Here is a 15,906-nt window from a genome sequence, read left to right as displayed (position 1 = left end):
GAGTTCATTAATAGGATTGATTAATTAATGAATTTTGTGGATTATATTAAAAATACTGTGATCATACTTAAATGTCTTACTGGACTTTATTCTGATTCAGTAATTCTTTTGCAGTTTTGAGGTCCGTGCACTTTTAGCTTACAATTCTACCAACAATGTAAGTTTAGAAGAACAAACAATTCAGAGGAAACTCCTAAGCAGTAATATCACAGACAACTTGAGACTCCATGAAGTGAAGGTTCATTCAGTTGGTAAGGACAGAATTTCTGTCTGCTGTACTCTAATCGTTCTGTGCTTTGTAAATATTATTATTGTCATTATCATCATTATCAGTGCATAAGAACAGTATGTTTTAACCAATATTGTATTTAAAAAATGCTGTTTCCGTTTGTAGTTTTATATAATATACTATGCTTTAAGGGACTAACTATTCTAAATTAACCAAGTAGGCAGAAGACATTAAAGTAGTGAAGTCAGTTGCAACATAGGAGAAATCAAAATTAATAGGTTTACTAGTTCTGTTCATAGTTTGAAAATGGTCCAGAAGAAGTGCTTCAGACCTTGCACAACCACAAGCATAGCGCCTTTCTGCTGTTGATTCATTCACAGATGTCATTTTTCAGGTTTCTGTGTGAGTCTGAAAACAGGTGCCATTATTTTAAGAATCATATTGAAGACATACACCTTTAATGCTTAATGAATATCAGAGGATTAATGTACTGGCATGAGATCCAAAACACTTCTTCCAAATTATTTTCAAAGCATGCAGTTCCCTGATGTTAAACATTTTTTCTTCCAGTGCACTTTTAGCTTAGCAGCTTGCTGGAAATAAATGGTTTAGCAGAAATGAAATAATGAGAAAACTGAGGCTTCTTCAAGCCATTTGCACTTGTTTCTTCACAAATTAGAAGAATGAGTGGAGACTGTTTATGCCTGAGAAGAGCTCTGTACTCTGGAGTAGTACTGCAAAACAGTGGTGCAATTCAGGCAAAGCCAGATCAGTTTTAGTTTGACTGGAAATGGAGCATTCCATGAGCAATGTCCAAGCTTAAAGGAGAAATAAGACATCAGAACTGAGCAATTGTGAATTTTGAATACTGCACTGCAAACCACCCATCCAGATATAAGGACATTCAGAATACTGTAATTTGGTCTCAACTCATATCAACACATTCCTGATTCATTACAACTGTCGGACTATAAATCAGTTTAAAATGCTTTCAAAAATACATAGGCATTAATTTCTCCCAGATTCTAGACTTCTGTCTCTAATGAAAAGTACATTTGTATTCAGTGATGTACATTTTGTTTCATAAATAAGGCAAATAGGCATTTGTACGTAAAAATAACCTGGTATAAAATTAAATGTGATTTATTCAGACTAGCCTAACTGAACCAATTTTTATTAGGAAGCTACTGTTTTTCCAGTTGACTGTTTTTCATTTGCTGCTGTAGAAAATTGTGAGGCTCAAGAATACCCTCAAAATTACTCCTGGAGAGAAACTGGACCGAGAGAGACTGACACCACAGTCTGCCCTGGCAACCCTACCCAGATTGCATCAAGAACATGGTAACAGCTCAAAGATCATGAGATGCTTAGTGGTGAGACAAAGATGTATACTACAGATGTAATTAAAGAGTGACAGAATATAGGTTTTTAAAAGTGAAGAAGTAAAGGATACAAAGGATTTAAAATGGTACGAAAGGACTATGCGATTTCATAAGAACCTTCCATATATTGATTGCTAATTACATTTTCTGTTCCATTTTTCCTTAGCTTTCTAAGCCTGGATAATTACACATCATACTGGGGTACTCCTGATCTTAGAAACTGCACAGGCAAGTGTTTTGAGTATCTGTTCCATCTAGAAAAATTTGAAATATTTCCTTTTTTTAATAATAATTTTATTAAAGATCACAATTGTAAAAAATACAAACTAATACAAACTACAAAAAATATAAGGGTAAAAAGAAAAAATAGTACACAAAAGAAAAAAGAATAAATAAATAAATAGAGAAAAACGAGGGAAAAATGAAAATATATCAAGAAGGAACTTCCCCCGTAATCATGACAAGTATAAACAATTTTAGTAACTTATCACCATCTCTTAAAATACAGCAAATGCTGTCTTCTTCCCATATCTCACCTCTTAACTATAGACAAAATCTTAAAGCCTCGTCATTCATTCCTAGTCAGCAAAAGTGTATTAAGGATTACCAGAGATAACTTCATACCTGCTTTAACCTTGATCAAATAAGCCAACTCTATATTCCTTCCCTGTACTTTTAACAATCTTAGTTTTTAATCCCTTCAAATAATATCCTAAAATTTGATTTCTTTTCATTTTTTCTCTGTCCCTTCTCAGAAAATCCTTCAAAACTTTAAGAGATCTCTTTTGTAAATCCAGTAAAAAGAAGGTATCCAAATCACTCTTCTGGTTTGATATTTGTATGTCCCTTTTACATATTAATATATCAACCAGTTTCATTTGTATATCTAGTATAACATCTTTTTCCATATCATTCTTGTACATGGTCATGTTTATATCCACATTCAAATCAATTTCAATCTTATCCAGTATAGCTTGTTCCTCTTCTGTGTGAGGTTTGAGCCCGCTTCTGACTCCGAAAACTGAACCTATCTGGAGTCAAAAGGGGAAAACGAAATTTATCAGGAGGGACTTAGAGAATCTAAACCGGGAAGTGACTCAGCAGAGCATCAGAATTTGCAGACGTGGATTGGACAAACTCCGGAGGGGGATTTGAATCCTCCAGTCAGCTCTCAAGACAGGAGAGCAGAGAAGTGTGCAAATCAGAAGGCAGCCAGATTGGCTGCAGGGGAGAAAAGGCATGGAAGGGATCACTTAAAAGGCAGGTGTACGAGGAGCAAGCTGCCGGAGACAACCAATCCTTCAAGCTCATAGCACTAATGGAAGCGTCCTTACAGCGTCAGAAGCCTTGCCTGTAGCCAGCATGGAACCAGCACCAGTGCCTTCTGCCATCACAGACTCGTCTCCTGCACAAGCCACTCCAGTCGAGCCTCTCCTTACCGTCCCTGCTGAGCACAGTCTCGCATCCAGCTTTAAGCCTCGTCGCATTGCCCCAGTGTGATCCAGGTGTGCTCCCAGATTCAAGCCTTGCCTAGATTCTCCAGTCCAGTCGAGCCGTGCTTCCAGCTCTCAGCCTTGCCTAGACCCTCCAGTCCAGTCCAGCCTTGCTTCCCGATCTCAGCTTTGCCTAGACTTTCCAGTCTAGCCCAGCTTAGCCTCCAGAGCCAAGCCTTGCCTAGAGGTTCCAGTCCGGTCGTTATAGATATTGGTTGCTGATATAAAACTCATATATGCTTTACTGAAGAACTATGCAGTTTTGTTAGATTTTAAAAGCATGATCCACATTTATTTTAGGCATATACACAAAATAGAGCATGTGTTTTTTAAAGCATAAATAGTAAACTCTACTCAAAATATTCTATCAGGTTGAGGGTTCTTTATTCTTTCTGAAGAAAACTCAAAATATTTTTAGCAGTTAGCCATAGGAAAAAATGGAAACTTGGCCCAAACTCACTCCATTGTTTTTCACCCCAGCACCAAATGAGTAGTTTGGGTGGCAGTCCCTGCTGACTGTTACTAGACTCCCAGAATGCAGAAAAATTGCTTTAAAGTTAAAGAATCTCTCCCAAAGCGTAGCTCTACTTAGATAACTGAAGTAGCAATCAAATCAGAATAGCCTCTTTTCCCCTCACCTTCCAACAAAGAGTGTCTTTAAATTTGTTATATAAAACCTTTGAGTCATTCATCCAGCATATTAACCCAGATGAGCTAATCTCTCTCATCAACTGTTTGAGCTACCACGTACATAGCAGCAGGAGGTACTCCATTTCCTCTCCTGGAAGCAACAGGAAGAAGCAGGAGCCCCATAAGCAATAAACAGAACTTTATTGCACAACACAAAAGCAGCAACAACAACAACAGCAAAATACTTGCTCTCTAACTAATAGGCTGAACAAATGAATTCCAAAACTCAAAGTATGAAAGCAACAAACACACCGAGCACTGAGTCTGAAACAGCTAAACAACACAGAACAAAAAGCAGATTACATTGACCTACAATCCAAAGCAATATAGAATCTCCAACCTTAACATTTCTAAAGGCAGTTTGAAAACTCTACTGCAGCAGAACACAAAATATGCACTGAGTGCATACATACCCTGATGTTGAACAGACCAATCCAAACCCACACAATGGTATGGCCCGTGCTTAACTACTGTTTCTTCAACACTTGACTCCTCCATCACCTACCCAGGCTAAACCAGTAACAGCATAGCATAACTAGCCCCTGTTGCTCTGTTGACTTGAATGGAAAATGTTTGAAAAAGGCAACCTAAGCAAAAGCTCCCAAAATAACCCAATTTTGAATTGAATTGAATTCTTGGAATGTTTATTTTGTTTCCAAATTGGAACCAAGCTGCTTCAATGTCAAAACATTTGGAGTTGAAACAGTGTGCACATCCCTAACTTATTTGTATGAATTTAAATATACCTAAATCTTTGCTGATTAGGTGAAAACTTCAATTGTTCTGGTTTCTCATGAAAACGTGTGCTGTATAATAAAATGTGTTATATAGTCTGCCAAGAATACATCGCGTAAGCGGCATCCCCCCCAAAGGGTCAGACATGACTCAGTGCTTGCACAGGGGACCTTTAACCCTTCACCTTTTCAGTCTTAAAAAGTGCTACCAGATTCTGATTTTTGGTTTTGGTTAAACCACACTAACATGCCGCCCACACTAGACCAGAATCAAAACCCATCTATACTGTATTTTTGGGGGGACACCAGATTTTCTTGTATTTAGTAAGGAATCTGCTATAATTGGAAAGGAAATTTTTCTGGGATTAACTGTCATATATTGTTTTCTTTGTGTGCTTTCAGAAAATGCTGCTGATATAGCCAATCAGCTACTGAATCTTACAGGAGAAGGACAGCAGTTGACTTCAGACAAAGTCAATGATGTGATCCAAAAACTAAAAAAACTTGTGAATGATGAAGAAATCAATGAATCTTTGGGTTCTACTGTGATCACAATATTTTCCAATATTTTAACTAGTTCTGATAACGTATTGGCTGCATCATCTTCTGAGTAAGTGTTACTGGAAGCATAAGAGAAAAGGAAAGAGGATCTATGAGCGTGATACAGAGTTTTAAAAAATATTTATATATTGGTAGTCCATGAAGGACATATAAACAGTGTGAAAATTTATCTGCATTTTAAAACTTTAAAGAGTTAATTCTTAAGTGAATATTCAAGTGAATTATTCAAGTCAATAAAGAAATGACACCAAATTTTATATATATTAGCATCTCGATTCATGGGCTTGACAGTAAATCTGCTATTTTGATATTAAATCATTTTTTTAATCTAGGATCATAGCAGTTAAAAGTAGTCAAAGATAAGTGTGACAGGATGTGCTAGTGATGCTAATAACATTCTCTAGTTTTAGACACAAACACAAAAGTACTTCATTGAATCAAATTACTATAACACATTAGCTAAAGTAACATCAATTAACTCTTAACTGCAAATGTAGTCAAAAGGAACAGATGCCCAGAAGAGATAGGCATTTGTTTGGAGCAATTGTGGCTCCCAGCATGGCAGTAGAATGGAAATTGAAGTGCCCATTAAAGCTTTTGCAAATTCTGTCCCATTCTGCCCATGCTAATAGATGGGACACAACTGCTTTGGTGAGTAACTATAATTGTATTCCTGGGGCAACAACTCTCAAGAGTCCTGGGCATCTCTACAGCATCTGTCAGTTATTACAAGATTTCCCCATCACTATGGGGAAATAAAAAAATAAAATAGAACTGGGCCTAAAAAAACACTGAGGAACATCATAATCCATATTAAAAAGTATGTTCAAAATCCACCATTCTAAGAGGAGAAGGAAGCATTGAGGAAGAAGCAACTTTTCCCTCCTCCAGCACTGAAAGGACAGAGCAAAGAAAGAGGATGACCTGCATGGTTTTATTGATCGCTCTCCCATCATTTTGGAGTTGCTGAATATTGATGACTAGCTGAAGGGAGCTGCGCATCACTAGAATTTTCTCACAAATTTCTGCATATTTTGCAATTTTGTTTTTCTTTATAATTAGGTAAATCAATGCCAAAATAATACCCACTAATGTATGCAAAGAGTTGTATGCAAAGATGTTTTTATTCTTATTATTTTATTTATATATTTACATACATACATACATACATACATATATGCTTGATTTTAGAGCTATAAAGACAATTGATGCCTTGGCACTGAAGATTCAGTTCACAGGTCCCTCCATGAGCATCTCAACCCGCAACTTAGCACTTGGAGTTTCATCCTTGAATACATCTTTATTCAGTGGATCTTCCTTCAGTGTTGGTCCCCAGAACAATGCTTCAGATTTTAAGGTATACCGTGCATATTTGCATATAAACATTTAAGCTTGTTTTCGAGCAAGTTATATTGACAGGAATTCCATTGATTCAACTCTGTTTTATGTTGAATTTGTCAGTTTAAGGCAGGGATGAGCAACGCATACTTTGTAAGCCACAGGTACTTACCACTCCATTTCTGGCTTCCAGCACCCCCTAGATGTTTGTAGGAGGGAGAGTTTGGGGGGCTTCTAAAGGCCAAAATGGATGTCTTGCAAGGTAAAGCACCCATTTTACTCCTTAAAATTGCTACTATCCCCACCCCCCACCCCCAAATATCTGCTAGATATCCGCAGGGGTGTTTAAGGGCAAGTGGGTGCTTTAAGCCCCTAAATATTGTTATGGCCAAAACCTGGCTCACCTAAAGCAGCCAAATCACTTTGAAGATACAGCGTAATTTTATTTGCGTACAATCAATAAACAATATGTGCTGGGCTCCCAGCAAAGCATTGACACTTTGCTGAACAGTCATGAGCAAAAGCAGAACCAGAGGTTATATACCTTTGGCCCACTACATTGCAAAAACAAGACAAAGGCAGACAGGGTGGAAATTACAACATGACGTTGGAATGTTTTTGATAAACCCATCCATGTGACATTATTATTATTTATCCCTTCCTACTAGGCCAGCATACTAGCCATACTGTCTTCGAGATATGATCAGTGAATAGAAACAATTTGGTTTACTGGCCTAGAAGTTCCTGACTGATTCTTCTCCCTGTTACCACCCAGGGTCAATTCAGCTTGCCTTGAATATTTTCTTACAAGGTCACTTTAAACAGTTATGGAGGGCATCTCATAGGTTTGGTAGTGAATGTTGATATATGTATGGGGGGGGGTACCTTCTACCACCACAATATACATCATAAATCCTGAGCAATTTAGTCCTACCCTCTCTGAAGATGTTATGACATCACTGGCCACACTCTTTGTGGTTCCCAGCAGGGCACATAAGCAGTGTGCTGTCTCTAGGTTGAAGAATGTGATCCATCTCTAATTTAAGGCTTTGGGGCTGTGTCCTGCCTGATAAGTGTTTTGAGTTAGCCTATGCAGTCCTGTATTGTTCCATGAACTTTCAACAGCAAGTTAAATAAAGAGGCTGATATCTGTATTAGCCTCTTTATTTAACTTGCTGTTGAAAGTTCATGGAACAATACAGGACTGCATAGGCTAACTCAAAACACTTATCAGGCAGGACACATACTAGAATTTGAAAACTACTCCTATTCTTTATTAAACATTGTACCTCAAGAGAATCCATGCTGAAAGGAGTCTGATTTAATCCATCATGACTTACATTTCTCAGCTGAGCAGTGAGACACTCTTGAAGTGGGCTCAAGGCCCCATTCCAGCTATTAGTTGTTGCTTCACTGGGAGGGAGGCTTGTGAGACAGACTCTCTTAAGTATTTACTTTTCAGTGAATAACCAAAACATACTTAACACTATTGCCTGCACATTAAATTATGTAAACAATAGCTGGGAAGAAATGAGAAGCTGATCTTGTAGAATATTACTTATATATAGACTGCTAAATGGAAATATTTTCCAGTGAATTAACATTAATGTTGATCTTGTAAAAATAAACAATATTAAATATAAATTGATATTAAGTTTAATAGAGAGGATTTTAAAATTTTCTTTAAAAGGGCATACTCTAATAAACCTAAACAAAATAAATATTGATTTATTTCCATAACCATGAGGAAGGGCTAAAGCTTGTTATTAACTTAAATAATTATGAATTCATATCAAATTATATATCCCCACATTCAGTGTGGAAAATAGTTTCTATTTTTATTTTGATAGAATTTTTTTTTCATTTTTATGTTTTAGATTGATTTTGATAAAAACCAAGAAACTTCCCTTGCTACTATTACTTTGCCTCCAAGTTTGCTACAGAATTTAAGTCAAGAAGATCTTGAAGCTATATCCAGGGCTCAGTTCACTTTTTTCAATAAAAATGGACTCTTCCAGGTAGGCATCAATGTGCTCCATTCCAGTTTAATGATTACGAAGGATATAGGAATACTGAAGTTTATAATTTTGGTGAGATGTTACCGTTTTTATTCAGACACTATATAAATTTAGGGAGATGGATAGTAGGATGCCATTCATTTTACCTCTATGTGTTTATTATCTGATAAAACTTTTTGAAGATTTTTACTGTTGTGGGCAAATATATTAACAGAAACTTTCTAAAGACCAATTTAGATGTGATGTGGATTGCATGATGAAATTAATGGGCAGGTTTTTAAAAATACCAATAGAAGCTCTTTTTTCTTTTTCTTTCCATTGACTTTTATTTTTGTCCCTGGTTTATTCTTAGTATTTAATATCCTTGGTATTTAAAAAGCAAGTCTTGATATTTTATTTGGTAAGTTTGAAAAAACTTAAAATGCACAGTTGTATGGGGACTAAAGAATACTAGAACTACAGGATTTGAAAAGAGAATGTAAACACTTCCTTGTTATACTGGTATTATCTATAGGAGTTTTTTGAGTTTGTGATCTACCAAAGAGGTCCTGCTCTCACATTGAATAATGAATTGGTGGGTAGAAAGAATACTTTTCTCAGTTGCCTCACAGCCTTGAAACCTATTCCCCAGTGAAATACATATGGGCTTCTTTATTTCTGGTTTTTTAAAAAGGATTTTGAAAACATTATTATTCCACTCTGTTTGGTTGATTTTACTGTTGTTGTTTTTTAATTCAAAACAATTAGACTTTCCCACAGGAAGGATTCTCTATAATTAATTCCAAAAACTTATTTCAAATTTATCTGGACCATTAATCCATTTATAATTTTTTAAAATCAAAGTCTTAATTAAATTTTTGCTGTTGATTTCAATTTTTTTTAAGTTCTTAAGCTTGTTAAAAATTCCTTTCATTAAGGATTGAAGGCAGACAGTGTTTTCAGATTTGTTACTCCAAAGATTTCTAATAGCTGAAAAGTTGTTAATAAACAATTTCCAAATGTGATTAGAAAAAGAAGTATGCAAACTTAGTATCCTTTTAAAGGTGCCAACCCTAGTTTGAGCTAGACGGCTATTCCCTCATCTCCCAGAGCTCTAAATCTGCTGGAGACTACTGTCTTGCAGTCTCCTCACAAGGAGCAACTGTCTGGAGAGCTTGTGGGCAATCTCAAGCCCTCTCTTTCTCCAGAGAGGTTCAAAGAGCTGGTCTACTCATCAGTTCTTTGTTCTTCGTGGAGCCTTCTTCAGTCCACTATTTCTTTCTCCCATAAGAAGTCCTGAGTTTCAGAAAACTCTCAGCAAAATATCATCTTATATTATACTAAAGCTAAGTTCCAGAAAGAAGTTTTGTTTTTCAACAGTTTGTTTCCTACAAGTAATTTCTAGTGACTGCCAGGTTATCTGCATTGTGCTGGCATATATTACATGCTTTTTTATCAGAATGGTAGCTAGTAATTAAAGATAATGTAACTTGGCAAATCACCATGACCAGCCACTGTCTTTTAAATGCACTCAACAATAAAGAGTTCTTAGTCTTTATTTTCAAAATGCCTTTACAACAGAGAAATTTACAATGGACAGGAAAATCTGAGGCATACAGTAATTGGGAACTATATTGGGACATCATCCTAATGACACTTAATTAGGGACTATTATTAAGCTTCCAGGGACACGGTAGCTCTGTGGGTTAAACCACTGAGCTGCTGAGCTTGCCGATCGAAAGGTCGGCGGTTTGAATCCGTGTGACGGGGTGAGCTCCCGTTGCTACTCCCAGCTCCTGCCAACCTAGCAGTTCGAAAACATGCAAACGTGAGTAGATTAATAGGTACCGCTGCGGCAGGCAGGTAACAGCATTCCATTTAGTCATGGTCCACATGTCTATGGACAAACGCCGGCTCTTTGGCTTTGAAACGGAGATGAGCACCTCCCCCTAGAGTCAGACACAACTGGACTTAATGTCAAGGGAAACCTTTACCTTTACCTTACTATTAAGCTTCCAGATGGGGAAGGCAGTTTAAGAACCAGTGGATGAGCCATATGTGCAGAAACAGAGGCAAGTGAAGATTTTCTGCTCTTCTGAACTGTCCTAGTTTGACAGGAACTAGATTATCATCAGCCTGACTAGGTAGACCAGACAGGAAACAAGAGCAGATGAGCTAATTCTACTTTACTGTAAGCTACATTAACAGAATCTTAAAAGTGTAAAAGTACAATTCTCCTGTTGTCCCCTTTACAGCCCGAGAAATTAGGAAGGGTCTCTTCTGAGCCTCTTGCCCCACCCACTATCCAGCTACAAGCTATGCGTCTCTTACCTGACCCTTCCCTAGGCACTGTCTCTTGGCCCATCCCCCAAGGTAATTCTCACATACCATTACAATTAACTTGTTTCTCCCTGCTAGGCCTAAGGGAGAACTAAAAAGGAGGCATTGGTACAAGAGCAGAGATGTTTGCTACCCTACCCCATATGATTTATAAAGTATAGTACCATGTCTGGACTGTTTAGTGTTGCACATAAATGGAGAGAGAACAGATGACATTGCCCAGTTTGGGTGTATTCTCATCAAGTTTTTAGGTTATATTCTAGTAGCAGAGACCTTCAACATACTATATTTGAGGAAGTGCAACACTAGACTGAAAACAGTTTCCCCACTCATGCATTAAATGTTAATATTTTATTTATGAGTGTTAACAAGCCACAAGATCTTTTTATTTTCCATCTCTTTATCAAAAGATATAATGAGTAAAAGATTGGAAGCACCTATTTCCATTTTTTAAGTAACTATTGTCCTTGCTCAGTCCCAATTTAGAATGCAAATCAGGGTTAAACCATGGCTTATGTGAAGAGGTGTACTGAAATAATTGGATAAGTGAATAGATAGACAGCTTGTGAAAATACGCCAGGATTTTTGAGGGGCAGTACTTGAAAACTGTATGTCTGTTATCTTTTGGACATTCATAATATGGTAGTGTGTAAAGGAGTGTTGTAAGTAAATATGAAAACAAGTATGATCTCCTTTCTGTAGAGAAGTTTTGTTAATATGATAAGAAAGCTATTCCATTCTTAGATTGGGAGGTAATCTAATTATGTCACTGGATATCAGCATTGTTTGTGGATTAACTTTGCCTCAAGACAATTATTGAGAGGGAAACATTTTCTCAGAATGACTGTTAAACTTTCCTTATAACAGTATACATTGCAGTAGTAAGGGAAATAGAAGACTTTCTGGAAGAAAAAGCAACCTTTTAAGATAATAAACAGGATGTTCTTGTGATCTGGTAATGTTAAGCATTATGTAGTGGCCATATTTATTCTGGTAATGTGGAGAAATAAATTTATGAACTCTTGTTACTGTTGTGGGGGCTTAAAAAACCACATTTTCTATAAATCTTTAATATCCTAAAGGATACAGAAGTTCATACCAATTTAACGAGTTACGTGGTAGCATGCAGTGTGGGGAATACTACTATCCGTGATCTCAAGGAAGCTGTGAAAATTACAATTAAGCATACGTTTAAGCATGACAACATCCAGGTAAGAGATCTTCAGGTTTTGTTTAAAATATAATTAATTAAGTTAGAGTGGGAAAATATCATTTGTCTGTACTAAACAGGAGAGAAAAAAGTGGCTTTTTTGAAACAGAAATGATTCTACACATGTATTGAGAACCTCTGAATTATTTTTACAACCCTGAAATCAGGGACCTGGGGGACAAAAAGTGAAGGTGAAATTTCCTGCCCTTTGTGAATTGAAAATACTGTACATAAAGTTATAGGGTAACTCTTAAAATAAGTTAAGCATAGAACATGAAACTTCGTTTTCTCCATATACCCCTGTCCCACAAAAAACTCTTGTTTGTGACAGCTACATGGGTGTTTGTTCAAGAAAACACTGCAAGTAAAAGTTAGATGTCCTTAAAGAAACATGTTAGCATTCCTTTTTCTTCCCAAATGAGAGAGGCTGTGTGCAGTGCATTAATCCACTGAGGCGTTTCAGGCAACCCATTATGACTACCTTTTCATGACTTTTAATGGGAGGAACGAGGCAAAGGGAAGAGCAGAGTGGCAGGTAGAGGAGCTCTCACTGCATTTCCTTGCTGAGAAGCTACACTGTCATGTAAACTAGAAGTCACTATAAGGGAGGAAGGTGGCCTGAGATACAAGAACATTTTCAAGGACAATCAGTTGTTGCTAGAGAGGATAATGTTCCCTAATCCACAGTCACCAATTAATTCTTGCAAGTGCTTTCTACTTTTGCATTCATGTCAGCTCTTTGTTACGGGACTAAGAGTTCGATAGTTTCTAATCCTGCTGTTTTGAGGCAGCCAGAAAATTACAAAGGATATAGTCTGAGAAAATGTAGCATTTTTTTTTCCAACAAATGATTTCCTCACCAAATACTAACTTCAGAAAAATGGATTTTCCTCAGGTTGGCACTATAGAACAAAAGGTTTAATTTCACTACCATGTCTGTTTTGCTCCCAGTAGTTATCCAACTGATGCAACGCGCATGTTCAGAAGTTTGCATTTTTAATTGAAAAGGCTCATTTAAGATTGTATCTAATTTGTTCTTTAGTCGTTTATCTCAGTTACAAGATTAGAGGAATAAATTGAAAGGAATGTAGATGGAGAATTAGCTTGGCGTGCTTAATTAGTAATATTTTAGGAGGCGTTGCCTTTTAATTCATGGACTTCATGGAGATGCAATCTTGTTTGTTTTGCTTGTTTAAATTTTAGAAGGCTCGTAATACCACTTGTGTCTTTTGGGATATGAACAAGAACAGTAAGTCTGATTTTTTTTTCTCCCCCTCTTTGATATGGAAAATATAGGGCAATTTCTGAAATCTTTTATCTACTTAGCAGTAAGACAGAATTCACATTCAAACTTAGTAATAATTATGCAGGAAGTAAAGTCTACAAGAAGTTTGGTCTAGTAGCGGCACAGAGCCTCCCTCAAGTGGAGACCCCTTTAATATAATCCAACTATGTAATATAATCCAACTATCCATTATAGGTGAATAGTTTCCATATATTTCTTCGAGATTTATTTGCCCATTCAGTTGTCTGGTAATCCTGTTGCAGTTCAGGCCAACTTCTGGAATCAGAAAATAGACTGGAAAGCGATTACAACTAAGCAACTTCTCCCATCCAGATACTTAGTTTTCTAGAGTAATGAAAAGGGGTGTTGATGGAGGGCAGTTGTTGGAAGTCTTGAGATGCATCCAAGTGAGCACAGGTTATATTTTACATTATTTTCCAGTTTCTGAGAATGGTGGTAATAAAGACATTTTTAGGCCCGCAACCTCTAGCAAATACCAGCTGGAGGAGCTATTTCATGTACTGAGATGTGCATTAGGAAGAATAAAGGACAAAACAGATGGGACATGGTTGTCCATACCCTTTTGCTATATCCTCGGGCCAAAACTAATCTTCATCCCATAATTTTTTGGTCTGCTTTTGTGTAGCCAGCCTGGAAGGATTGATAATATAAGCAACATTTTGCTGAAAGCATTTAGTAATCATGTCATAGCAAGCGTGAACGGTTTTTGAATCCCTCCATTTAGAATAAGTAGATGCATGCTATGATCCATTGAGGAAGACTGCTCAATGTTTTAAATTAGCTTGTTGCCCACCTTGCTATCACAGAGTTGTAGGGGCATCTTCTATGACAGTCAACAATGTCAAAATAGGAAGTGCAACCAGCAATTGAAGCCTCACTCTTTTTTAATGTACATTTCAGGTATCACACATAAAAATGGCAGTGCTTCAATTGCCCAGTCACACCTGCCATTTTGACATCATTGACTGTCACTGTAGGCACCCCTGCAGAGTTGGCTTGTGAAACCTACAGTATGTTTAATCATTCCATCATCTTTGTGTTAGTCACCCAACGTGTGGTAAAGGAGGGAAGAAACCACTATAGCAGAGTGCAGTGTTTACTACCCTCAACATAAACTTTAAGATATGTAAGATTTCCCCTGCCAAAATTAAAATCTCCATCTCTGTTCATGGTCTTCCCTTAAACAGGATTGATAGAATGGGTGTTTGAGATACAGCCTTTTCTTTGGTACCATCAGGATAAAGAAATACAGCATTCTTCTTACAAAGATTTACTGGGCTATCTTTTTAAGACTTAAAGTAATTGTTGAAAAATTTTCTGTTGTGTACTTTAATGTTTGATCTTCATCATTTGTTGCCTGTCTCTTTCACTTTGTTCAATTTTGCTTGCATTATGGTTGTTTTATATTGTTTTCTGTTTTACTGCATTATTGTATTTTTTAATAATTCTCATAAGCTGATTTCATATGTTGTACATATACATAAAACATACAAAAAGGATCATGATCAACAATAGTCTTCCTTCATTGATTATTCTAGGAGGCCAAGGTGGGTGGAATATTACAGGCTGCTATGCACTTCCAGAGTCAAATGAGAATGAGACTGTCTGTCTCTGCAATCATCTTACACACTTTGGTGTATTGATGGTAAGTGCCAGTCGTATTCATTTATGACATTCACAACATGCTATCTTCCTTGAAATATTTTTATAATTTTAGTTAAATGAGCTGCTTCTGAACATACCAAACATTTCATAAAACATTTTTATTCTTTTGCCCTGAATTTTAGTATTCTTGATACCACATAATGGTGTTAGGCTTTAGATGAGGATGTGTCATCTGATGTTATCTACACAGGGAAACATACGGGGAACACATCCTCATCCACAGTGTTCAGTGTTGATAGAGATATCATATGCCTTCGTTTACTCTGCTTTGAACCCTATGCATACAGTTAATAATGTAGTGTAGAGGACTGTACATAGCCCTTTGGCATATTCTTACATATTGTGGTCCAGAGTGAGAATCTGCTATAAGAATTGTACTTCTGTTGCTGTCTTAGGAAAATAACTAACACTTTTCTGGAATTTATCTTGCTCTTTTCCTTTTTTTCCCCCCAATTCTTGCCCTGTTGAACCATTTGTAGGCAAGGCAAAGAAATAGCAACTGTGTTAAATATTGAACTTCTTAAAAACCTATGATAATTTTAAAACAATGAACAAAACTTCTCAATGGGCTCTTTTCAGTAACCATTTCAGCTTGTCATCTTGATATTGATAATCCCTGAGGTATTTCTGTGATCTTCTGTCTAGGGAGGACAAAAGTTAAGCAGGTACACAAGATTTAACTGATTTAAATTATTTTTTAAAGTAAATTAGGTATGAAATATCAAGTTACAGTGTGGGAATGAGTTTTCCCCCACTCCTTCTTTCATGCTTCCCTCCTGTGATTTATAGTAGACCACACCCACGAAGTTTAATATATGGCTCCTACAGGTCTAGTAATATTGCAAGCTTTTCTGTTCCCTTCTCAAGATAGTTCTGTTCTGCTTCCACATACTTTTCAGAAAGGAGAGCATTCTTTGAGATAAATTCAATGTGTCCTTTCTCCTGCAGTGAGTACTTTTGT

At 36.7% G+C, this 15,906-nt stretch overlaps 1 protein-coding gene across 1 annotated transcript in view; it reads left to right on the top strand.

Annotated features, from left to right (window-relative positions):
• The window catches only part of ADGRG6 (adhesion G protein-coupled receptor G6), a 112,055-nt gene that overhangs the window by 74,071 nt on the left and 22,078 nt on the right, over positions 1 to 15,906 (top strand). Inside the window, exons 11-19 of the mRNA XM_063294338.1 lie at positions 115 to 251; positions 1,456 to 1,570; positions 1,778 to 1,839; positions 4,931 to 5,138; positions 6,281 to 6,446; positions 8,305 to 8,445; positions 11,847 to 11,975; positions 13,178 to 13,223; positions 14,819 to 14,925. Coding sequence (XP_063150408.1) covers positions 115 to 251; positions 1,456 to 1,570; positions 1,778 to 1,839; positions 4,931 to 5,138; positions 6,281 to 6,446; positions 8,305 to 8,445; positions 11,847 to 11,975; positions 13,178 to 13,223; positions 14,819 to 14,925 — 1,111 coding nt within the window. The remainder of the gene's footprint in view (positions 1 to 114; positions 252 to 1,455; positions 1,571 to 1,777; positions 1,840 to 4,930; positions 5,139 to 6,280; positions 6,447 to 8,304; positions 8,446 to 11,846; positions 11,976 to 13,177; positions 13,224 to 14,818; positions 14,926 to 15,906) is intronic.

The sequence above is a fragment of the Candoia aspera genome, chromosome 1 (genome assembly GCF_035149785.1).
Source record: "Candoia aspera isolate rCanAsp1 chromosome 1, rCanAsp1.hap2, whole genome shotgun sequence".
NCBI lineage: Eukaryota > Metazoa > Chordata > Lepidosauria > Squamata > Boidae > Candoia > Candoia aspera.
This window is presented reverse-complemented; position numbering and strand designations above follow the sequence as displayed.